The 23,988-nt window shown below is 50.4% G+C and overlaps 1 protein-coding gene across 4 annotated transcripts in view; it reads left to right on the top strand.

Moving 5' to 3' along the window:
* The window catches only part of LOC140426151 (dihydropyrimidine dehydrogenase [NADP(+)]-like), a 1,098,238-nt gene that overhangs the window by 444,707 nt on the left and 629,543 nt on the right, over positions 1-23,988 (top strand). For all 4 annotated transcript variants that reach the window (XM_072510567.1, XM_072510568.1, XM_072510570.1 and 1 more), the window contains 2 exons: positions 2,905-3,066; positions 17,131-17,327. In XM_072510567.1, the coding sequence (XP_072366668.1) occupies positions 2,905-3,066; positions 17,131-17,327 (359 nt within the window). The remainder of the gene's footprint in view (positions 1-2,904; positions 3,067-17,130; positions 17,328-23,988) is intronic.

Here is a 23,988-nt window from a genome sequence, read left to right as displayed (position 1 = left end):
ACATCCCTCATACCCCGCCGCTATGGCAGTGACAACATGGCATTGCCATGGCACACTGGCAGTGCAGGGGACAGTGCCATTGCACTACCCTGCCATGTCCTCAACCACCCGGGGGCTCCACTGATCTCTGAGCCTCACGACATGGTCATCACGTCGGGCCTCCAGTGATGGCAACCTGTGGTTATTCCCGCCGGCCTCATGCTGTGCTTGCGAGGGGGGAAAATACCTGGAACCTGGAAAACCTGGCTTGAAACTGACCCAGCATATATAAATGCTGATCTAAATATGTTAATCTGGCCCATACCCAGCAAGGACATGAATCAGATTGCACCTGCAGAAGTGGGTAGGGAGCATCGCACATTGATCAACGCCTGGCGCGAACCCCGCATAGGGACTCTCCCGCTATTCTTCCGACACGGCCGGAGAATCGCCCCCACTGTCTTTCTCCAGATGAAACCCATTCCATTTCCATCAGTCTTCAGCTATGCAACATAAATAACTTATTTTATTGCAATCTTTGTGTTGGGCGGGATTTAGCGACTAACCCGCCGCGTGTTTTTCGGCAGCAGAGGTGGCCCGCCACCGGGGCTTTCTGCTCTCGCCTTTGTTGACGGGATTTCCCGTTGATTACACCCCTCATTGCCGGGAAACTCGTGCGCCTTCGGTGGGACCGGAATATCCCACCGGCGTAAACATTCGGAAAGTCCCACCCATAATTACCATGCAGGGGCTTCATTTCCTTACTTCAGTGTTCATCACTCTTAAGTCACTTAAGATTATCCTTGCATCATGTATTCCTCAGCACCCACCCTGTTTGCTGTGCTTATGTTGGGGTTTGTGCTCAGCATTATCCGAAAGTGTCAATTGAACACTGCGCTCGTTCACCTCTCACAACTTGGGGCACATTCCTCCATCTTCAGACCTTTCTTAGTTAATCAAAAACACTCCCAGCTTAAGCATTGTGGCACTTCATTTCATCTCTCAAACCCTTCACTGAGCGTACAATTTACAGATATATTAATTGGTCCATACTTGCATCACCTCACGCTTAAAGTTCATTGTCTAAACTTTACCATCATAGTCTCATGCTCTTTGCTTTTCTAAAGGCAGATCCTTGGACTTTAGAAATTTAATATGGAATTTGACCTTTTCCTGCCGTGGAAAACTAACATTGATCCCTAACATTTACTTTTGTGTTCCCTTAGAGTTGTACGTGTATGTTTGTTTCTTTTGGAAAAAAGAAAAGCACCTTGCCATCCAAATATTTCAGAGGAAGCAGTTCATACAATGGCAATAAATGCACCAATTACTCATGAGTGTTAAAATATGATTTCATAGATTATTATAGAATTTACAGTGCAGAAGAAGGCCATTCGGCCCTTCGAGTCTGCACCGGCTCTTGGAAAGAGCACACCACCTAACACTAAGGGCAATTTTGGACACTAAGGGCAACTTAGCATGGCCAATTCACCTAACCTGTACATCTTTGGACTGTGGGAGGAAACCGGAGCACCCGGACGAAACCCACGCACACACGGGGAGGATGTGCAGACTCTGCACAGACAGTGACCCAAGCCGGAATCGAACCTGGGACTCTGGAGCTGTGAAGCAATTGTGCTATCCACAATGCTACCGTGCTGCCCACAGCTGAACACTATTTCATCCCACAGCTGAACACTATATTCATGTGACAACATTTCAGTATATCAGGGAATTATCTACAGAGTGCACAAACTTTTATTATCTCCATTTCCCTATCAAATATCAGTGGTTGCACCTCTTAAATATTTCTTGACTCAAATGCTTTGGGGTGTTGCAAGAGCATGAAAGTTGCCATCTCAATGTGAGTTCTTCCTTCTTAAACATGCATGCACATTTTCATGGAATCATTGAATTTACAGTGCAGAAGTAGGCCATCCGGCCCATCGAGTCTGCAACAGCCCATGGAAAGAGCACCCTACTTCATCCCATGTCCCATCCCCGCAACCCCCCCCTAACCTTTTGGACACTAAGGGGAAATTTAGCATGGCCAATCCACCTAACCTGCACATTTTTGGACTATGGGAGGAAACCGGAGCACCCGGAGGAAACCCACGCAGACACGGGGAGAAGGTGCAAACTCTGCACAGTCACCTGAGGCCGGAATTGCTGTGAGGCAGAAGTGCTAACCACTGTGCCACCGTGCTGCACATTTTAATATACAAGTGTGGGTTTACATCCTCTGTTTATCTTCCAGTCCAATGATCCGGTTGTCTTCTTGAGAAAAACACAAACTTTTGTTTTCACATTTATTTATTCCACCCATAGCATATGGGCATCACTGGCCGGGCTGGCATTATATCCCATCCCCGGTTATCCTTGAACTGAGTGGCTTTCCATGCTATTTCAGAGGGTGGTTGAGAGCCAACCACATTGCTATGGGTCTGGCGTCACTTGTAGGCCAGACCAGGTCAGGACGGCAGATTTCCTTCCCTAAAGGACTTTAGTGAACCAGCTGGGATTTTCTTTTACATGGCAGTCGATGATAGTTGTCATGGCCACCATTCCCGAGCCTAGCTTTTATATTCCAGATTCATTATTTGAATTCTTGTCCTCAACAGCATTACCCTGGACCTCTGGATTACCAACCCAGTAACATTACAATATGTCGCTGTTTCCTCAAATTACTTTGCTGTTTTGATCTTTGGCTGGTTTAACTTCCCTCTCTTTATGATGCAACAACTTAAGCAATTCTTTACACAGCAATTTATTAAGCCAGGCTTTTTCCTGTGCTGGTACTGTTTTCATTAAATATCTTTGTTTTAAACATAGTGGATTAATATGTCCGTTCAGACCATTTATGTATGATAAACAAATTTGATTTTTCTACGTTTCACTGAAGCTTCTGTTTGTATTGGTCAATAGAACTACTACGGAGCTGCTAAAACCATTCTGTCTGACAACCCCCTCGGCTTAACATGTGGGATGGTTTGTCCAACCTCCGACCTCTGTGTGGGAGGATGCAATTTACATGCTTCGGAAGAAGGGGCGATTAACATCGGTGGACTACAACAGTTTGCCACAGAGGTATGCAGAAAGGATCTCCATATTACACACATCTTTGCTCAGTGAACCTTTACGAACTTGGGTTGCTATAAATTTATATTCTCACTCGTTACGAATTGACCTCCGCTTCGTAAAAGGTTATGAACATTTTTTCACGTCATTTTGTTTCAGGGGTTTTGATTGAACAGCCTTTTGACTCTAAGCTGAGTGTCTTATTCTATAGTCACATTGCAGGAAATGATTTCCCATATGCATTCCATGCCATTCATAAAAAAGTGTAAAGTATGTGCAGCGGGCACAGAAATCCAAGGTGATGCATTGCTTTATTGATTGGGTGGCACGGTAGCACAGTGGTTAGCACTGTTGCTTCACAGCTCCAGAGTCCCAGGTTAGATCCCGGCTTGGGTCACTGTCTGTGCGGACTGCACGTTCTCCCCGTGCCTGCGTGCGTTTCCTCCGGGTGCTCGCGTTTCCTCTCACAGTCCAAAGATGTGCAGGTTAGGTGGATTGGCCATGCTGAATTTTTTGGCCCTCCTCACCTTTTTGGTCACTAAGGGCAATTTCTCATGGCCAATACATCAAACCTGCACATCTTTGGACTGTGGGAGGAAACCGGAGCACCCGGAGGAATCACACGCAGACACGGGGAGAACGTGCAGACTCCGCACAGACAGTGACCCAGCGGGGAATCGAACCTGGGACCCTGCCGCTGTGAAGCCACAGTGCGAATCACTTGTACTACCGTGCTGCCCTGACTTGCAGCTAATGCGCATGATTCTCCGAGGTGCGGAGAATCGGCGCCATTTGCGCCGGCGCGTTTGGCGCGGCGCCAGCTGCGGGCCGCTGGAATCGGGCCGCCGATTCTCCAGCCAAGCTGGGCCGAGCGGCCGCTCCGACACGATAGAGTCCCGCCAGCGCCGTTCACCTCTGGTTGCTGCCGGCGGGAATTCTGCGGGAACGCTTGGGGGGCGGCCTGTGGGGGAGGGAGGGGGCCTCCTTCACCGGGGGGGCCTCCGATGGGGTCTGGCCCACGATCGGGGCCTACCGATCGGCGGGCCGGCCTCTCCCCCCCGGGACTACTTACCGGCCCGTGAACACCGACCCCATGTTGGGTCGGGGCCGGCGCGCGTAAGAAGTTCCCTGCGCGCGTAAGAAGTTCCCTGCGCATGCGCAGGATGGCACGCCCCAACTGCGCATGTGCAGGATTGAGCTGGCCCAACTGCGCATGCGCAGGAACCAAGGCGCCGCGCGTCTTTACACTCCGGCTTTTACTCCGCCGTTGGCACTTAGACCCTCGTTGGGAGAATCCCGCCTAATATGCCTGTTGAAACTAGATGCAGGTCACAGCTGTTCTGCTTCCAGGAATGGACAGTCGAGCTGCAAGCAAAGTGTTACAGCTGTAATTCCAATCACTGCCATGTCTGGCCTGCACACTAGTTTCCAGAGAGGGGTCTCTTTTCTAGGGGGAGGGGTCTGTAGGGCGGGGTCACTTTCATCAATAGGACCCTGTGGGGGCTTCCCCTTTTACAGGGGTCCTTGGGGAAGTCCAATTATTACAGGGGTTCTGTGGGGGGGGGGGGGGCCTATATGAGGGGTCAATCTGTGGGAGGGCCTTTTAGGCAGGGGTTCCCTGTGAGGGGTCTACCTATTACAGGGATCCCTATGGGTGGGGTATGTGCGTGGGAGTGGGGGAGGTCTGATAGAGGAGGCGAGGACAGGCAGTGCAATGTTGAGAGGTGGGGGTGGTTCTCAGATGGTCTCTACCAGCATTCCCCTGGCATGGTGGACCTCGCGGTGCGCCAAGAGGGGAGGTTCACCATGCCTGGGCCTCGCTGGCAGTGACCACAAGTGATCCAAGCCCATCTGATTCCGGGGCGCGGGGACCGGGGAATCATGGGAGACTGGAGCATAGGGCGCCAGGCCTGCTAAATGGCCCCTCTGGCGTGCAGCGTGGACCTCATTCCTGCCGCCAGGGGAGGTTGGAGCATCGTAATTGGATTGGTGCTCAGCATCGATCCCAATTTTGCACTGACGCCTGATTCTCTGCCCCATCGGGGAATGCGATCCAGGAGTCTCAGGGTTGAGAATCCTGGCCTAAGTGTCATGGCGGGGTGATTTCTGCTGGGTGTTTGGGCATGATCCAGACTGGTCTTCACCCGCACTTAAGTCAGTTTTTTTATACCTGAAGTGTTTCTCACGGGATAATCCCACACTTGGAATTTTTTCTGCATTGGGGAAATAAAGTCAAGGGCAAGACCGGCTCCTCAGAGATCGGGGCTCCCACGTTCTGACCCCTCGACCCCGGGGGAACAACCTCCCCCTGCCCCCATCACTAAAAATCTGAGTGTACCCCCCTCCCCCACGCCACCCCCACCCCCACCATAACCCAGGTTTGGGGGTGACACAGTCCCAAACCCATCCATCCAGTTGGGCATCGGGGCATCGCCCCCCCCCCAGAGTGAGCATAACCCGCTGTGGGGCCGCTGAGGGGCCACCCATCATAACCACCCCCTTCATAGCCCCTCATCACCCCCCCACCCTTCATACCCTCCCCTTACCTTTCCATGGGCATGGCCTCCCTCAGGCCCTGCCCCTTCGCAGCCCAGCAGCCTGGCAGTGACAACCTGGCACCTGGTCACCCTAGCAGTGCCAACTTGGCCCCCCCTGTAGAGCCAGGTTGGCAGTGCCAGGGTGCCAGGTTGGCACTGTCTGGGTGCCAGGGACATTGCCAAAGCAGTGTCCTATCCTGACGCCAACTACCTAAGGGTTCCAATAGCCTCCGAGCCGCCCCAACATGGCCATCACACCTGGTCTCCGTTATTGGAGACCAGCATTAATTTGCGTCATTGTGGGGCATGGCCGGTGACTACCGGGAGCATACGGCTTCAAACGGGCTGTGCATATTTAAATTAGCCTATCCGTTCATTTAAATATGATTACCATATAAATATTAAATATGATCCAGATTGTGCCGGGTGTAGCAGGTCGGGTGCATCGAGCACGACTCGGCACCTGGCGCGAAACCCGTTTTGGGACTCTCCCGCAGAACGCGGTGGGAATATTTCACCCATAATCGCTATATACAGGGCAATCACAACATGGGGATTAATATTCTGCAATTGCTGAGTAGCCACTTTAGCCATTGGAATGCCTACACTTAACTCGCACTTTGCCTATTTGGCCCCAAAAAGTGTAATATTGTGCACAACAGGATAGAAGTTAATGTTGACAACATGACTGAAGGAGTGCTTATCACCTTCATCCAAATTTAACTCTCTACTTTAATGGAGATACTAATGCATTTAAAATAAACTGGTTAAAGCCTGTGCCAAATCATTTAGGTGGAACACATTAAACATTCACATACTAATAATCAACTAAAGTAATTTATACCCTGATATATTTTGACAGAAACTAATTTCATTGTAAATTCCAGGAAAACGTGAGATTAGACAGTGTTTTAAAGATTACTACAACTGCTGCAATATTTCTGCTGCTTAGAAAGCCGTACACATTTAAATAAAGGTCATAAGATGGTTCAGTCATAATAAAAAATCTCTGCATGAATTTTGTAGTAGTTTGTGGCAAGATTGAATGTATTTATCTAGTTTATTATTGGTTATACTTGTGTTATTGATGGCAGGGGAAAGAAGATAGCTTTCTGCAGAATATGCTGACATAACATGTGATGGAGTACTTCACACCAAAACCAGTGATAGTATTAATGACAACTGTAAGGTGTCTGTTATTGCAGACGTGGTACTTTTGACAGTGAACGTCTGTCACCTAATGCCGGTAAAGTAGTGATGATTGTGGCTGCCTATTGTGCAGCTAGTCCGTCTGCATGATAAATGTCAGATTCAGTATTAGAAATATAGGCTTACATAAAGAAAAAAGATTAGCCTTATAATGGGTGTCATGGCTGTGATAAATCCAGTAGCAAAATGAATAGTGTTTAGAGAACAGGTACAAGTAATAACTTGGGCTTGATTTGTGACTTTAGTCTGCCTTATAATAAGGTTTGCATAATAAGGTTTGTATTTCTCTTAAAACGAGAAAGGCATAGTAATGAAGCATTTTAGTTTCATTGCTTGATTCAACTTACTAAATTTGTGCCAATATATTTAGGGCTATCAATTGCTCATTTTGATGCAGCTACATAGTCTGGTAGTCTGAGGAAACGGTGGCGTAGTGCTATTGTCACTGGACTAGTAATCCAGAGACCCAGGATAATGATCAGTGGAGCCACGGCAGGTGGCAGAATTTAAATTCAATAAAATATCTGGAATTTAAAGAAAAGTCTAATGATGACCATGAAACCATTGCCGATTGTCAGAAAAACTCATCTGGTTCACTAATGTCCATTAGGGAAGGTAATCTGCTGTCCTTACCTGGCCTACATGTGACTCCAGACCGACAGCAATGTGGTTGACTCTTAACTGCACCCTCAAGGGCAATGAGGGAAGGAGAATAAATGCTGGCACAGCCTGGTTTAGCTCAGTTGGCTGGACAGCTAATTTGTGATGCCAACAGCGCGGGTTCAATTCCCGTGCCGGCTGAGGTTATCCATGAAGGCTCCGTCTTCTCAACCTTGACCCTTGCCTGAGGTGTGGTGATCCTCAGGCTAAATCACCATCAGTCAGCTCTCCCGCCTCAAAGGGGAAAGCAGCCGATGGTCATCTGAGATTATGGTGATTTCTGTGCATTGATTTTGGAAGATTTCTATATCAACGCCCCTTTAATCTAAAGGCGATGGACTCATAAAGATATATGTATATATTTGCATGCTTCATAAATTGAGTGTAGATTTTGTAAACCAAAATTAATTACCTGGCAATTACCCTGTCGGTTAGAATTTTGGAACTGTCATCTATTTAAAACACCCCAAAACAAATGTTATGTGACTATCTCCAAATTAGAGAACAAAAGCATTTAATTTCGGATTACGCCTTCCATATTAACACCTCCATTATTAATATGGAATATAAAAGATATTAGTTAATGTGATGCTATTGCAGATTTTAATTTCGTTGCATTGTGATGTGACTTTTAAAATCTGGATTCTAATTCCACAAATCTGATATCCACTGAAGATTTTCTGTGCTTTTGTTTATTGGATTTATTCTAATATAGTGCTACTGACATAATTTCAAATATGAAAGCTACAGGTCGGGATTTCGAACAGTAATTACATTTAGAAAATAAACTAGGGTTTTTTATGATGGGGTTGTCGTGCATAAGCATTTAATTTTTCAGTGACCTGAGAGCTCCAGTTGCCCTCCAAGCTCCCCCTTCCCCCTCCCCTCGGGCCTACACTGATACAGAGATTGTGGCCCTCTGCCCAAGGATCTCCTGTTCTCTTGCCCCTGGGACCCTTGGTATTTACCTGAAGTGCAGCCCTGGGTCTGAAGCTCAGGTATGCCACTACAGTACCTCTTCCAGCCACTGCAGCGCTGTGCCAGGAGGGATAGGGAGAGCTGTCAGCCAATCTGAATTGAGCGAAAGCACTGCTAGCGAGGAATTCCACCCAAGTACAGGTGGAAGTCTTGCCTCCTGCCAATCAACCCTTAATTGAGCGTAAAATGGCAGTGGACATGTCAGAGTCAGCGGGGATACGTTCTCCACCGACTGTCAGGATGGGCCTCACCATCCTGAAAATACAAGCCTATGTTTTCCAGAAATAAGCCTATAAATGTGTGAAATAAGTATAGATATAGATATAGAAAATACAGCACAGAACAGGCCCTTCGGCCCACGATGTTGTGCCGAACCTTTGTCCTAGATTAATCATAGATTATCATTGAATTTACAGTGCAGAAGGAGGCCATTCGGCCCTTCGAGTCTGCACCGGCTCTTGGAAAGAGCACCCTACCCAAACTCAACACCTCCACCCAACACCAAGGGCAATTTGGACATTAAGGGCAATTTATCATTGGCCAATTCACCTAACCTGATGAGGCTTCATTGGCAGTACTCACCTCTGATGATGAACTGAGAGTGAATCACTCAGCTGTAAATTGGGTTTTGGGTTTATGTTGACACCGGCTCTTCAAAACCTAATCTTACTTCCTGGGTTTAACTTGAAACTCTTAGCATTTAAATGGACGTTAATAATTCCAAAAAGAACAGGGAGTTTTAATTCGTATTCTCATCAAACAGTATAACCAATCATTACAGTGCAACCTTTGTTGCCATGTGGCTCTGAATGGATCCAATGCTGCTCTTATCCAGTAAAATGTAAGTTCCCTAAACTGAACCTTACGATTCCCAAAAGCCATAAATCGCCCCTGTTTATCTTAATGGCCAAGAACCTGCTGTGGTAATAATGGCGAGGCTGTGTGTTCACATCACTATTATTATTTAAACCTGATATCAACTTGTTGCATCTACATGTGCAAGGTTAAACGTGAAATTCCAGAAGCTGTTGTCTGTGACCCCCCACTGCTCCCTCACAGAGCGCAGCCTCGGCAGACAAAATAATTTAGAAATTGCTGATTTGATTTAACTTTAACGATTTACATACTATTCTCGCTGTACAGAGTAATGATAGTTACGTTTTGCTCAACCAGGAGTAACAGTTTTTAACACCATGAAGTCTTAATTATCGATGAACAACTGCTCTAGCCCTGAAAACTTAATTTTATAAATTTGCGTTTTTTTGAATTCTACTTTAAATCATGCGCATATACCAATCTTCATTTTGCTTTCAGTACAGTGATGAAATGTGATTGATATTCTTTGCTTTATACATCTTGTTTTATTGTCCATGAGAATTCGTCAATCTAATTCTCTAATCTACCAACTTGCTCAGTTGCTGAAGGGCACAGAACGCTGTAGCTGATGTCAGAAAAGAGCAAGTCTAAACTCTTGAGCCTGCTAAATATTTGCAGACAGTTTTCTTCGGTCAACAGTGTACACTGTTCATTCACTGCTGACCAGAAAATCCAGACTATCACTGTTTGTATGATGTTAGACTGAATGTTCTAGGGCTTCCAGGAGGAAGCAGAAGCCCGGGTGACACCAAACAATTGGGAGGGAGGGCAGTGATTCATGTGGCCAGAGTGCTGGCCCATTAGTATGTCCTGAATTTCTCCACAAATAGCGCCCCCAACGGGAATGCAAACCATTCACAATTCAGTCCCGGCTTCAACATCTAGCCTCCTAAATGGAGAATTCCGCCCTAGGTCTAATAGGCCTTTAAAGAGCATTAATTGGCTATTAAACATTTGCAGGCAGGCAGCTCTGATGCCAGGCCCCACTCCCCCAATTTCCCAGATGCCAGAGTGCATTTGAGCCATGCAACAGGAATCAGCTTACATTGATTGATTGATTTATTGTCACATGTACCAAGGTACAGTGAAAATTATTTTTCTGCGACCAAGTAGACAAAAAGAATAAGCGACAGAGTACATTGACAAATAGTATATCGACAAATAATGTTTGATTACAGTGCGGAACAAAGGCCAAACAAAGCAAATACATGAGCAAGAGCAGCATCGGGCGTTGTGAATAGTGTTCTTACAGGGAACAGATCAGTCCGAGGGGGAGTCGTTGAGGAGTCTTGTAGTTGTGGGGAAGAAGCTGTTCCTCTGTCTGGATGTGCGGGTCTTCAGACTTCTGTACCTTCTGCCTGATGGAAGGGTCTGGAAGAAGGCAATGCCTGGGTGGGAGGGATCTCTGATAATGCTGTCTGCCTGCCTGAGGCAGCGGGAGGTGTAGACAGAATCAATGGGAGGGTGGCAAGCTTGTGTAATGGGTTGGACTGAGTTAACCACACACTGTAGTTTCATGCGATCTTGGACCGAGCAGTTGCCATACCAGGCTGTGATGCAGCCGGACAGAATGCTCTCGATGGCACATAGAATTTCATAGAATTTACAGTGCAGAACGAGGCCATTCAGCCCATCGAGTCTGCACCAGCTCTTAGAAAGACCACCCCACCCAAGGTCAACACCTCCACCCCATCCCCACAACCCGGTAACCCCACCCAACACTAAGGGCAATTTTGGACACTAAGGGCAATTTATCATGGCCAATCCACCTAACCTGCACATCTTTGGACTGTGGGAGGAAACCGGAGCACCCGGAGGAAACCCACGCACACACGGGGAGGATGTGCAGACTCCGCACAGACAGTGACCCAAGCCGGAATCGAACCTGGGAGCTGTGAAGCAGTTGTGCTATCCACAATGCTACCGTGCTGCCCTCTATCGACGTTTGTGAGAGTCGATGCAGACATGCAAAATTTCTTTTAGCTTCTGGAGGAAGTCGAGACGTTGTTGGACTTTCTTGACTGTTTCCTGACATTTTAATATCTAAACATATTCAAGTGTGGTTCTGAAACACGCAATAAAACTTCTGTGGCAGTTAATCACTAGCTTTGAAATACATTCCAAGAACGGTTACAACTATGGCCAGGCTGAGCATCAATAATAAAATTCGAGTTTCATTTGGGAATAGAGCTCCTGACATGTTTTCATTCTTTCACAGCATGTGGGCTTCACTGGCTGGACCAACATTTATTGCCCATCTCTAATTGACCTTGAGTAGGTGGTGATCAATTGCCTTCTTGAACCACTGCAGTCCTTATGGTGTAGGTACACCCACAGTGCTGTAAGAGAGGGAGTTGTGTGTGGCATGCGTGATACTTGCCACGTAACAAGCGTGAATCTTGTCCAGGTCTTGCTGTATATGGACATGGACCACTTCACAATCTAAAGAGTCATATAAAGTGGTGTATTTTGCGCAGTCATCAATGAACACCTCCATTTCTGTCCTTATGAAGAAGGGAAGGCCATTGATGAATCAGCTGAAGAAAGTTGATCCCACGATACTACCCTGATGAACTCCTGCAGCAATGCCCTGGAACTGAGATGATTAGCCTCCCACAACCATTTTACTTTTACTAGGTATGACTCCAACCAGTGGAGAGTTTTCCACCTGATTCACATTGACTCCAGCTGTGTTATGGCTCCTTGATGCCACTCTAAGGGTCCTTATTGTTTATTCCCTTATTTTCACATTTCTTTTATTTTGCCATTATTATTTTTGATTCCATGGATTCATTAGTGGAAATGTATCTTTCAGGCAAGCAGCAGAATTTAGAAGTTAACGGAAAGAATACTGCTTGTTTGAACAGTAGGCCTCAGACTTGTTGGCAACAAAGAGAGAGAGAGATGGGGTGGGATTCAGTTTGCCTGATTGGCTGGTGGCCAATGAATAGGCCCAAAAGGCCGTATTCTGCCCGGTGATGATTGGACCCTATCCCAGTGGAATGCTTTTCAGAGTCCCGAGAAGTTTCAGTTTGGCTCCTGGCAGCTTAAGTGTCAAGACTCTCTTTGCTCCGTACTCTCTTTCCTCTGTATTTCTCTCTTAAAGGCCTGTGAGTGTTGTGTTGCTGAACCTACAGGAGTACCTGAATCAATCTATCTACAGGCTGCAAACAAAGACCAGAACTTGCTACTCTCTCTTATGAAAGGCTGTGACTGCTGTACTTCTGAATTGCAGAGAACCTGGATAAATTAATCATGGAGAAGGCCATTGCAGGCTGTGGATAGAGACTTTCACTTGCAAGCTTGCTGAGAAGGAAGGTGTGCTGAAAATCATCATCTGAAACAAAGACTCTTTTTTTCCTTTTGCTTATTATTTTTACCCCTTTCCACCCCTCTGTGTTTTCCTGTCTTGTATTTGTGTAGAGGGTGGGGGGAAAGTTAAAGCAGGGAATTAGTAATTAGTTAATTGTTAACCAGTTGTATTTGCTGCATAGTTCATTAGTTCTTGTTATAAATAAACTATAATTGGGTTTAAACTTACAAACCTGGTGACTGTAAATATTGGGCATCCAAGGGCCAAAGACTTTGGGGGCGATTCTCCGAGCCCTGCGCCGGGCCGGAGAATCGCAGCAACCGTGCCACAAAGCCCCGTGATTTTCCAAGGTGTGGAGAATCGGCGCCATTTGCACCAGCGTGTTTGATGCGGCACTGGCCGTGAGCCGCTGGTATTGGCGGGGCCGTCGATTCACTGGCCCGGATGGGCTGAGCGGCCGCGCGGTTACGACGGAGTCACGCCGCTGCCGTCCACCCCTGGTTGCTGCCGGCGGGAACTCTGCGCGAAGGGTCGGGAGGGCGGCCTGTGGGGTGGGGAAAAGCGATCCTTCACCCGGGGGGGGGCCTCCGATGGGGTCTGGCCTGCGATCGGGGCCCACCGATTGGCGGGCCGGCCTCTCTCCCCCCCCCCCCCCCCGGGGCCTACTTTGTTGCGCAGCCGGCCCCTGAACACCGACGCCATGTTGAGTCGGGGCCGGCGCGCTGAAGAAGTTCCCCACGCATGCGCAGATTGGCACGGCCCAATTGCACATGCGCAGGTTGGCGTGGCACCCATTTGGCACTGGGAAGGGAGGCTGGAGCGGCGTGAACCACTCCAGCGCTGTGCTGGCCCCCTGTGGGGGACAGAATCAGTCGTACCCGGGCCCGTTTCACGCCGTCGTGAAACGCGACTGCGTTCACGACCATGCAAACACTTGGTCTCCATTTTGGAGAGTCGCCCACCCTAGGGTATTTTCATAAGAATTATTGATTAATTTACATGTGTTGTGACTTCGGGCACGTGGGGCTGGAATAGACTTGCGCACTCGCCCAGGGTCTATTAACATCACACTCAGCCAAAAGCTGCCTTGATGTCAAGGGTGGTCTCTCTCACCTTACCTGTGGAGTTCAGCTCTTTTGTCCATGTTTACACTAAGGCTGTACTGAGGTCAGGAGCTATGTGGCAGAACTTAAACTAAGCATCAGTGAGCAGGTTGTTGCTGATTAAGTGCTACCTGTTAGCGCTGTTGACGATAACTTGCATCACTTTGCAGATTACCAAGAGTAGACTGATGAGACAGTAATTGGTCGGGTTGGATTTATCCTGCATTTTGCCCAGTTTGACCAATTTTCCACATTGCCAGGTAGATGCTAGTGTTGTAGTTGGACTGGAACTGCTTGGCTAGGGGCGTGGATAGATCTGGAGGACAAGTCTTCAGTGCTGTTTCCGGAATATTGTCAGGGTCCATATATTCAGTGCCTTCAGCTGTTTCTTGTTATCACCTGGAGTGCATCAAAATTGGCTGAATATTGGTACCTGTGATGCCTGGCACCTCTTAAGGAGACCAGGATAGGTCACCCACTCGACACTTCTGCTAAAGGTGATTGCAAATACTTCAGCTTTGATTTTTTGCACTGATGTACTGGGCTCCTCCATTATTGAGGATGGCGATGTTTGTGAAACCTCCTGTTCCAGTGAGTTGTTCAATTGTCCACTACCATTCTTGGCTGGATGTGGCAGGACTGCAGAGCTCAGGTCTGATCCATTGGTTTGGGGATCACTTAGCTCTGTGTATTGCATGCTGCTGCGCTGTTTGATATGCCAGTAGCCCTGTGTTACAGCTTCACCAGGTCGACATCTCATTTTCATGTTTGCCTGGTGTTGCTCCTGGCATGTTCTTCTGCACGTTTCATTGAACCTTAAAGATAGAAATAACCTGAGAAGTAATATAGCACATGCTTTTAATTAACAGTTCTTGGTCCATTTTTTTGAAGAGTAGAAATATCAAGGCTAACATAGATCTAAAAAAGTTACAGTGTAATTTTAGAGGGTTGTAGTATTTGAAAGAAATTCAAGGTAGTTGTTCTGGAATTCCCTTCGAAACCTCTCTACCCCTCATTTCTCTGTCACGGATGATCCTTATTCTTACCGCTTTGACCAAAGTTTTGATCACGTCTCCTGTTATTTATTTTTGTGACTCGGAAACACATTTTGACTGATTGGGAACACAGAAACAGGACCAGGCTATTCAGCCCCTCAAGCCTATCCCGCCATTCAATGACCTATGGCTGATCTGTGACCTAACTCCACATTACTGCCTTTGGCCCGTACCCCTCAATATTTTTACTGAACAAAAATCTATCTATTTTCGATTTAAACCCTCCTATGAAGTGCTTTGCTAGTTAAGGACAGTATCTCAATGCAACTTGCTGTATTTTCAGTAAAAAAAGGGTGAGATTTATTGCAACTGTGAAATGGGATTGAGTCCGCTCTTCGACGGATATCCACATTGCTTAATACTGAGTTGACTGGTCTGAGTCACTGTACTGTCGAGCACTGAATTTAGTAACAGGAGAACTCTTGCTGGCTTGGGTATATACTGATGCATCAGCTATTGAACGTTATGGTTCATTTTCAATGCAGTACAGTGAACCAGTGGCACTGACGGTTCTCTTTTATAGATGAAGGAATTATGAATACGTTGATCACAATGTCCAGAAAGCCCAGCGGGTGGGGCTGGATTCTCCGTTTTGGGAGACTAAGTCACCACGGCGGCGTGAAAACAGTGGTGTTTTATGCCTGGAAAACTGGCACAAAATGGCCACCGATTCCCTGCTCTGGGGGGCTAGCAGCCAGACAGCATAGAGCTCCCAGCTCTAGCTGCCGATACGGCCCGGAGCATTGCCGGGTCCGTGGCCGCGCTTGCGCACGCTGGCGGCCTGCAGCGGCCGCGCCGTACTTCATGGCGGACGCAGCCCGTGCACCCGGCCCGCAAAAATAGTTCCCCCCCCTTCGGCCAGCCCCGAATAATGCCCCCCCCCTGCTCGCGGATCAGCCCTCCCCTGACTGTGGCGGCGCTGGACTGAGTCCGCAGCTGCCTCGCTGAGTTCCCGACGGATGAGACCACACGTGTCCCACGCCGTCGGGAACTCAGCTGGTTGGGGCCGGAGCATCGGGGGGGGGGGGGGGGGGTCTCAGGCAATGGGCTGAGGCCGTGGATAAAGCATGCGGAGTACGCCGCTTTTCAGGGGGTGGAGCATCACGAAAGCGGCGCCGCCCCCAATTCTGTCGTCGCGGCAATTCTCCGCCCCGTCACCGAACGTGATTTCAGCGTCAGGGATCGAAGAATCCAGCCTCCGGTTTCAGAGTCTTGCTGGTGTAAAACTGCCTACGGCAGAATTTCTCACAAATTTTGCTTCAGGTGTCTGATTTCCAACCTTACTCCCAATTTACAGTGCTACATTAATGTCAGTATGCACCCAAAAGTGTTCGCACAACTGAAGTCTGAGAGCTCGAATGGACATGAAGTCGCAATTGTGTTTCACCTTAGTGGCAACTTAATGCCACGGAGGGATCACAGGTTATTTGACGGACTCATTCAGTTCCAAATGGGACTTGCCTCTATATAATCATAAATGGAATTATCGGGCAGCACGGTGGCGCAGTGGGTTAGCCCTGCTGCCTCACAGCGCGGAGGTCCCAGGTTCGATCCCGGCTCTGGGTCACCATCCGTGTGGAGTTTGCACATTCTCCTAGTGTCTGCGTGGGTTTCGCTCCCACAACCCAAAAGATGTGCAGGGATGGGACACTAATAAAGATTATTATTATTATTAGGTGGATTGGCCATGCTAAATTCCCCCTTAATTGGCAAAAAAATGAATTGGGTACACTAAAAAAAATTTTTTTTTAAAGAATTAATGGAATTATCAAGATAAGGCAGGTTCCCCGGAGGTACGGAGACCTTGCGATGGAACCTGGTGAAATATACAATTTGTGGGGAGGCCGAGGGTAACAAGGGCACTTTGTCCATTCAGATCAAATATTTCTTTCATGCTTAGGGACTTAGAAGTTGCTGCTCGTTCCCTGAACCCAACATTCAAAGCATCATTTACATGCATGAGGTTACTTCAAAGCCTTTTGACCTCTGATGTTTAACCTTTTGAATGAATCAATAGGTTTGGAGAAATATTAATATCTTGACACCTGCAGAGTTGCTCCTCAAAATACTTTCAATAATTCATCAGTTTGTGTGTATGTGTATGCAAATTGAGATGGACAATATTTGTTCAACATCCCATGTCTTTACATAAATGCAACCAGTTTGGTCCCTGCTGAACAATAGAGATCAATTAGAGATTTTCAAATGTCTTTTATAATAATAATAATCTTTATTGTCACAAGTACGCTCACATTGCAATAAAGTGTTTTGATGAAGCAGTGAAATAAAAAGCAAGTTTTCAATGTTTTCAATTTCAATCTTTTTTTCTCTCTTTTACTTAGGTGTTCAAAGAGATGAAAATTCCTCAGACTCGGAATCCATCACTTCCCCCTCCAGGAGAATTGCCTGCCGGCTTCCACGCTAAAATAGCCCTGATTGGGTGTGGACCTGCCAGTATTAGCTGTGCTTCGTTTTTAGCTCGTTTGGGCTATTCAGATATCACAATATTTGAAAAACAGGGCTATTTTGGAGGCCTGAGGTATGTTTTGCCTCCCACAGTTAAACCAGAGAAAAAGTTGCGCATTCTGCCTTCAGTTCCCTATTGCGCTTCTGTCGCTTTCTGTAACCAAAACTGTGCACTCCTGATCTGAGCAACTTGCAGTGAACAAAAAATGATTCGCTGTGCTTTTCTTCTACCGCAAGAATCTAGTGTACTGGAATTAGGAAAGAAACTAATCTCCTTCTCACCCAATTCTAATATACCCCCATTCATTTAGAATTGTGCAAAGAGCTGCATGTTGTACCGTATCACAGATACGGCGACATTAGAGTGCAGTGTTCAAATTGAGCCCATTTTAGGATGTTCGGAAAATGAAGACCACAATGTAGTTGCAGGGTATTATGTTAAATTAAAATCATATTTTCTTTTGTTTGATTTTGTGTTTATATGAAGCTTGCATGTGCAATACAGTATCATTGGAGAAAGCAGAGCTTCATGTATACCCACATGAAGCACTGCTGACCAATCTCCCAATGCCAGTGACATTTTGGTGGATTGGAAAGAACAGATGTGCTTGTTTTTCTCCCCTGGTCACTTAAGACTGTGGTTATACAGCAGCTATCAATCCGAGACCCATCCTTGACAGCTGCAACACACAGATGGCAGAATAGATAAAGAAATCTGCGCATGTGGGCTGCGACACATGAACAGAGCTCCATTCCTCCAGTCACCAATGTTTAATGTTGGGAAAGAGAGATTTGCTTTCGAAAAATGTTAAACAGGTTCCATGTAAAGCAGCCTTTTAGAAAAAAGTTCCCACGGGCCGGGTGGATTGCTTGTGCAGTTGTAAATGCGACTTTTGATCTCACGCTGAAGCTGATGGAACTCAGTGTTATCGCCACTCTTGAAAGGAGCCTTATACATTGCTTTGTCACACTCTCCAGCTCAGACCACTTTGTATCAGTGCAAGAACGCAGGAATAGCTATCAAAATGTAGACACCATCGACCTTTTTACTTTAACACTTCAGAATGGGTGCTCATTTTAAACTGCACTTTTAATATGGGCTTGATGTCTGAGAGAATGCCGTACAAATGTCAAAAGTGCAATATTAAACCCTGTTATCATCGCGGTTCTGCAAAACCTTCTTCATTCGGATCAAGGCAGAACCAAAATCCATACAGATCTATGAAATGGTGAAACATCAAGTTGCCTTGAATTTGAACGATTGCAATGCCCGCAAATGATTTGTAATAGGTTTCAGAGTGAAGTATGGTATTGAAATCCTTCTGATAGCCGCTCGCAAATGCTGCATTTGTGTACTTCCATAAGCATCCACTGCAGTATTAAATGAGTGATATAACGTAGATGAGTCCTGTTAAATTAGGACAAAGCACGTTTTTAGCAAGGGAGGTACATTCTGCTGAAGTGATTCACAATCCAAAAAGATGGCAAAAGGAGATATCTGGAAATAAACTTTGTTTAGGCCCATTTTTAGATCGTAAATTCCAGGCCCCGAGGCTCGTCCAAAGTTTGGCCTCAAACCTCAGCAGCATAATTTTGGCCAGGGTGTCATTCGATCAGCGTCGGTCTCCTAAGGTGAGGTATTCTGGCCCCAGCCACTGCCGGGATCGTCTGGTCGTGTCGAAAGTCAATGGACTATTGGCCCGGCATTCAAATCGCCCACGGCGGGTCCCACCACGACGGAGCCGGAAAATCCCAACCCTAGTAGTCAGGTAATACTGAAGGTGGGGCGGGGCAGGGTGGGAGGAGATGACCAAGAGGGAATGGCTAGCCTGATCCAGTAGTGCCCAGTAGTAAAGCATGAAGATAATCCCAAAAATGTATTTTTGTTGGTTAGACCTCTTCAAACAGAAGAAGGCTAGTTCGACATCAGTACTGAACAGCCATGGATTTAATTTTAAGAGCCCTTTGGCCTTGATTCTCAACACCAGATGAAATTGTTTGTCTCTATCTAACCTATCAAATTGTTTAACCATCTAAAAACATCAATTTGATCAGGTCTTATGCTATTTGCAATATATTCCAGCAGCTTCACCTATAATGCAAAGCTTGTTATCACTCTAAGCACAAACAACAGTTTTCCTTTGCTGTGGTGGTCAAATTTAATTGCAGTTGTTTGGGGCTGTTCTTGCCACCCCTGACCCCCGACCCCACCCAGCCCAACCCATTTCTCCAAAGCAAGCTCCCACTGAACCCCACTTTCCCCGGCTGCTGCTGTTCCTCTCAGTGACTCTGATGGACAAATGGACTGTCAATTAAAGCATCAGCGTTGCTGCTAATTGCCTGTTGACATTGATAGCAAAACAGTCACAGGTCTGTGCATCGTTTCAACCACAATAATCACATTGCTGCTCCATCTGCAGCTTGCGAATCAAAAGAGGTTGTAGGGTGAGGGGAAAGTGGGCCTGAGGAGGATTAGATATGAGCATATCATCTTCCTCTCTGGTTTCAGCAGCAGCGCTGGCCATAGGCTCAGCAATGACCATGCCAATGATGATGAGCACATTCCCTCTGGTTTGGGATAAGAACACCCAGATGTGACTGACCCCCACCAGTTAGGCACTGCTGCTCTAGCTGGCACCACCTTCTCTAACAAGAAAGAGGGAAGTGCATCTGTTCGTGTAATGCAATGTATTTGGGTGATGTGGCTCCCTTGGTTGAATAGCTGGGAGTCTGTGCAAGTTGTGACTTGTAGGTTTGAGGTTTGCAGCACTGCATCCGTATCCTTGCAACTTCTCATGGGGAAGGGCATGTTGTTCTGTCGGTCCCCCACCAGTTATTGGGCTCCCCTGCCTTCGCAGAGTCTGGAGGGCTTCCAGATGGATGATCATAGCTCTCGCCCTCTCCTCCTCCAGCAAGGTGTCAGGTGAAGCATTACTTGATAGGGCAGCATGGCGGCACAGTAGTTAGCACTGCTGCCTCACAGCGCCAGGTACCCAGGTTCAATTCCGGCCTTGGGTCACTGTCTGTGTGGAGTTTGTACATTCTCCCATGTCTTCGTGGATTTCCTGCGGGTGCTCCGGTTTCCTCCCACAGTCCAAAGATGTGCAAGGTAGGTTGATTGGCCATGCAAAATTGCCCCTTAGAGTCCAGGGATGTGCAGATTAGGTTACAGGGTTATGGTGATTTTATGGGCCAAATGGCCTCCTTATGCACGTAAGCATTCTATGCTCAGAGAACCTTCCAACATTCTCCTTTCCCTGGTGCACTGTAATCTGCTCTTTTTCCAACTCTTCTACCAAAAACACTTTGGGCACCTACTCCAGCCAGAGTGTACTGCTTTTTTTATGAAGTGCAGGTTGGCTTTAAGAGCTGAGGGCCTCACACAAACCTGGGCCTCCTCCTAATGCTTGTAGCCAATCAATCGGTGCATTTTGCACTGGTTGCATTCAGAAGTCATGCAGGTTAACAAGGAACAGGAACAGGCACTGAAAGCAATAGATGTGGGTTAATTCCGCACCACAACACCAATCACCTGTGCCCCCCGCCATTCCAAACAACTCCACCACCACCTCCCCACCCCTGCCTCTGTTTCCAGGAGCTATCAAGTTTTGCCCCCCAAAACTGCACACAATTCAAACTGAAAGGTGGAGGGAGTCACACGTTTAGAAAATTGTGGGAACCATTCGATAGCCACTGGAATCTATTGACAACCTTTCAATGTTATGATGTTGTGGCCATGATAAAGGGAAAGGTCCCCGAGACCCCGAGAATACAGAAGTAGAGACACAATAATGGAACTGTGTAAGACACTGGCCGCAGTCTGAATGTGTGGGGAGAGGTGTGTCTCGGGTTGTGTGTGTGTGTGTGCAGCCGGGGGGGGGGGGGGGGGGGGGGGGGGGGTTAGAGTGGGCTGGGCTCCGGGGGAGTGCGGGGAGGGGGGTCCGTGCCGGGGAGAGGGATGGGGGGTCCGAGCCGGGGAGGAGGTTGGGGTCCGTGCCGGGGAGGGGGATGGGGGGCCCGTGCCGGGGAGGGGGATGGGGGGCCCGTGACGGGGAGGGTGATGGGGGGTCCGTGCCGGGGAGGGGGGTCCATGCCGGGGAGGGGGACGGGAGGGTCCGTGCCGGGAAGGGGGATGGGGGGGGGTCTGTGCCGGGGAGGGGGATGGGGAGGGGTCCGTGCCGGGGAGGAGGATGGGGGGATGGGGGGTCAGTGCCGGGGAGGAGGTTGGGGTTCGTGCAGGGGAGGGGGATGGGGGGGGGGTCCGTGCCGGGGAGGGGGATGGGGGGCTCCGTGCCGGGGAGGGGGATGGGAGGTCTGTGCCGGGGAGGAGGTTGGGGTCCGTGCCGGGGAGGAGGATGGGGGGGTGTCCGTGCCGGGGATTGGGATGGGGGGTCCGTGCCGGGGAGAGGGGTGGGGGGGTCCGTGCTGGGGAGGAGGATGGGGGGGGGGTCCGTGCCGGGGAGGAGGATGTGGGATTGGTGGTCCGTGCCAAGGAGGAGGTTGGGGGGTCCGTGCCGGGGAGGGGGATGGGGGGGGTCCGTGCCGGGGAGGGGGATCGGGGGGGTCCGTGCCGGGGAGGAAGATGGGGAGGGTCCGTGCCGAGGAGGAGGTTGGGGTCCGTGCCGGGGAGGGAGATGGGGGGGGTCCGTGCCGGGGAGGAGGATGGGGGGGTGTCCGTGCCGGGGAGGGGGAATGGGGGGTCCGTGCCGGGGAGGGGGATGGGGGGGGTCCGTGCCGGGGAGGAGGATGGGGGGATGGGGGGTCCGTGCCGGGGAGGAGGTTGGGGAGGTGAGGGTATGTGCCGGGGAGGGGGATGGAGGGTCCGTGCCGGGGAGGGGATGGGGGGGTCCGTGCCAGGGAGGGGGGTGCGAGGGCAAGTGAGTTGGTCCACCTGGCTAGGTACCAGCCTCCAACAGTTGGACCCATGCAGTCCATGCCAGCTGACTGGGGGGAAGGAGGGGATATGGGCAATGATGACATGTCGTCGTTCCCTCCACCCCCCCCCCCCCCCCCCCAACCAGGCCGTCATGTTTTCCGATCATCCAGCGGTGTTGGCTGCCGTGGCGGCAGCCGCTAATGTAGAGACACAATAATGGAACTGTGTAAGACACTGGCCGCAGTCTGAATGTGTGGTGAGAGGTGTGTCTCGGGTTGTCTGTGTGTGTGTGTGCAGTGGGGGTGGGGGGGTTAGAGTGGGCTGGGCTCCGGGGGAGTGCCGGGAGGGGGGTCCGTACCGGGGAGAGGGATGGGGGGTCCGTGCCGGGGAGGGGGATGGGGGGTCCGTGCCGGGAAGGGAGATGGGGGGTCCATGCCGGGGAGGGGGACGGGGGTCCGTGCCGGGGAGGGGGATGGGGGGGTCCGTGCCGCGGAGGGGGATGGGGGGGGTTCCGTGCCGGGGAGGAGGATGGGGGGTCCGTGACGGGGAGGAGGATGGGGGGGATGGGGGGTCCGTGCGGGGGAGGAGGTTGGGGTCCGTGCCGGGGAGTGGGATGGGGGGGGGGTCCGTGCCGGGGAGGAGGATGGGGGTCCGTGCCGGGGAGGAGGTTGGGGTCCGTGCAGGGGAGTGTGATGTGGGGGGGGTGAGTGCCGGGGAGGAGGATGGGGGGGGGTCCGTGCCGGGGAGGGGGATGGTGGTGTCCGTCCCGGGGAGGAGGATGGGGCTCCTTGCCGGGGTGGAGGTTGGGGTCCGTGCCGGGGAGGGGGATTGGGGGGGTCCGTGCCGGAGAGGAGGATGGGGGGGGGTCCGTGCCGGGGAGGAGGATGGGGTGTCCGTGCCAGGGAGGAGGTTGGGGTCCGTGCCGGGGAGGCCGATGTAGGGGGGGACCGTGCCGGGGATGGGGATGGGGGGTCCGTGCCGGGGAGGGGGATGGGGGGAGGGTCCATGCCGGGGAGGGGGATGGGGGGGGGTCCGTGTCGGGGAGGGGGATGGGGGGTCCGTGCCGGGGAGGGGGATGGGGGGGTCCGTGCCGGGGAGGAGGATGGGGGGATGGGGGGTCCGTGCCGGGGAGGAGGTTGGGGTTCGTGCCGGGGAGGGGGGTGGGGGGGGTCCGTGTCAGGGAGGAGGATGGGGGGGTGGGGGGGGGGTGGGGGGGGGTCCGTGCCGGGTAGGGGGATGGGGGGTCCGTGCCGTGGAGGGGGATGGGGGGTCCATGCCGGGGAGGGGGATGGGGGGGGTTCGTGCCGGGGAGGGGGATGGGGGGTCCGTGCCGGGGAGGAGGTTGGGGTCCGTGCCGGGGAGGGGGATGGGGGGGGGTCCGTGCCGGGGAGGGGGATGGTGGTGTCCGTCCCGGGGAGGAGGATGGGGCTCCTTGCCGGGGTGGAGGTTGGGGTCCGTGCCGGGGAGGGGGATTGGGGGGGGTCCGTGCCGGAGAGGAGGATGGGGGGGGGTCCGTGCCGGGGAGGAGGATGGGGTGTCCGTGCCAGGGAGGAGGTTGGGGTCCGTGCCGGGGAGGCCGATGTAGGGGGGGACCGTGCCGGGGATGGGGATGGGGGGTCCGTGCCGGGGAGGGGGATGGGGGGAGGGTCCATGCCGGGGAGGGGGATGGGGGGGTCCGTGCCGGGGAGGGGGTTCGGGTCCGTGCCGGGGAGGGGGATTGGGGGGGGGTCCGTGCCGGGGAGGGGGATGTGGGGGGGGTCCGTGCCGGGGAGCAGGATGGGGGGTCCGTGCCGGGGAGGGGGGGGGTCCGTGCCGGGGAGGGGGATGGGGGGGGTTCCGTGCCGGGGAGGGGGATGGG

This window comes from Scyliorhinus torazame, chromosome 7 (genome assembly GCF_047496885.1).
Source record: "Scyliorhinus torazame isolate Kashiwa2021f chromosome 7, sScyTor2.1, whole genome shotgun sequence".
NCBI lineage: Eukaryota > Metazoa > Chordata > Chondrichthyes > Carcharhiniformes > Scyliorhinidae > Scyliorhinus > Scyliorhinus torazame.
This window is presented reverse-complemented; position numbering and strand designations above follow the sequence as displayed.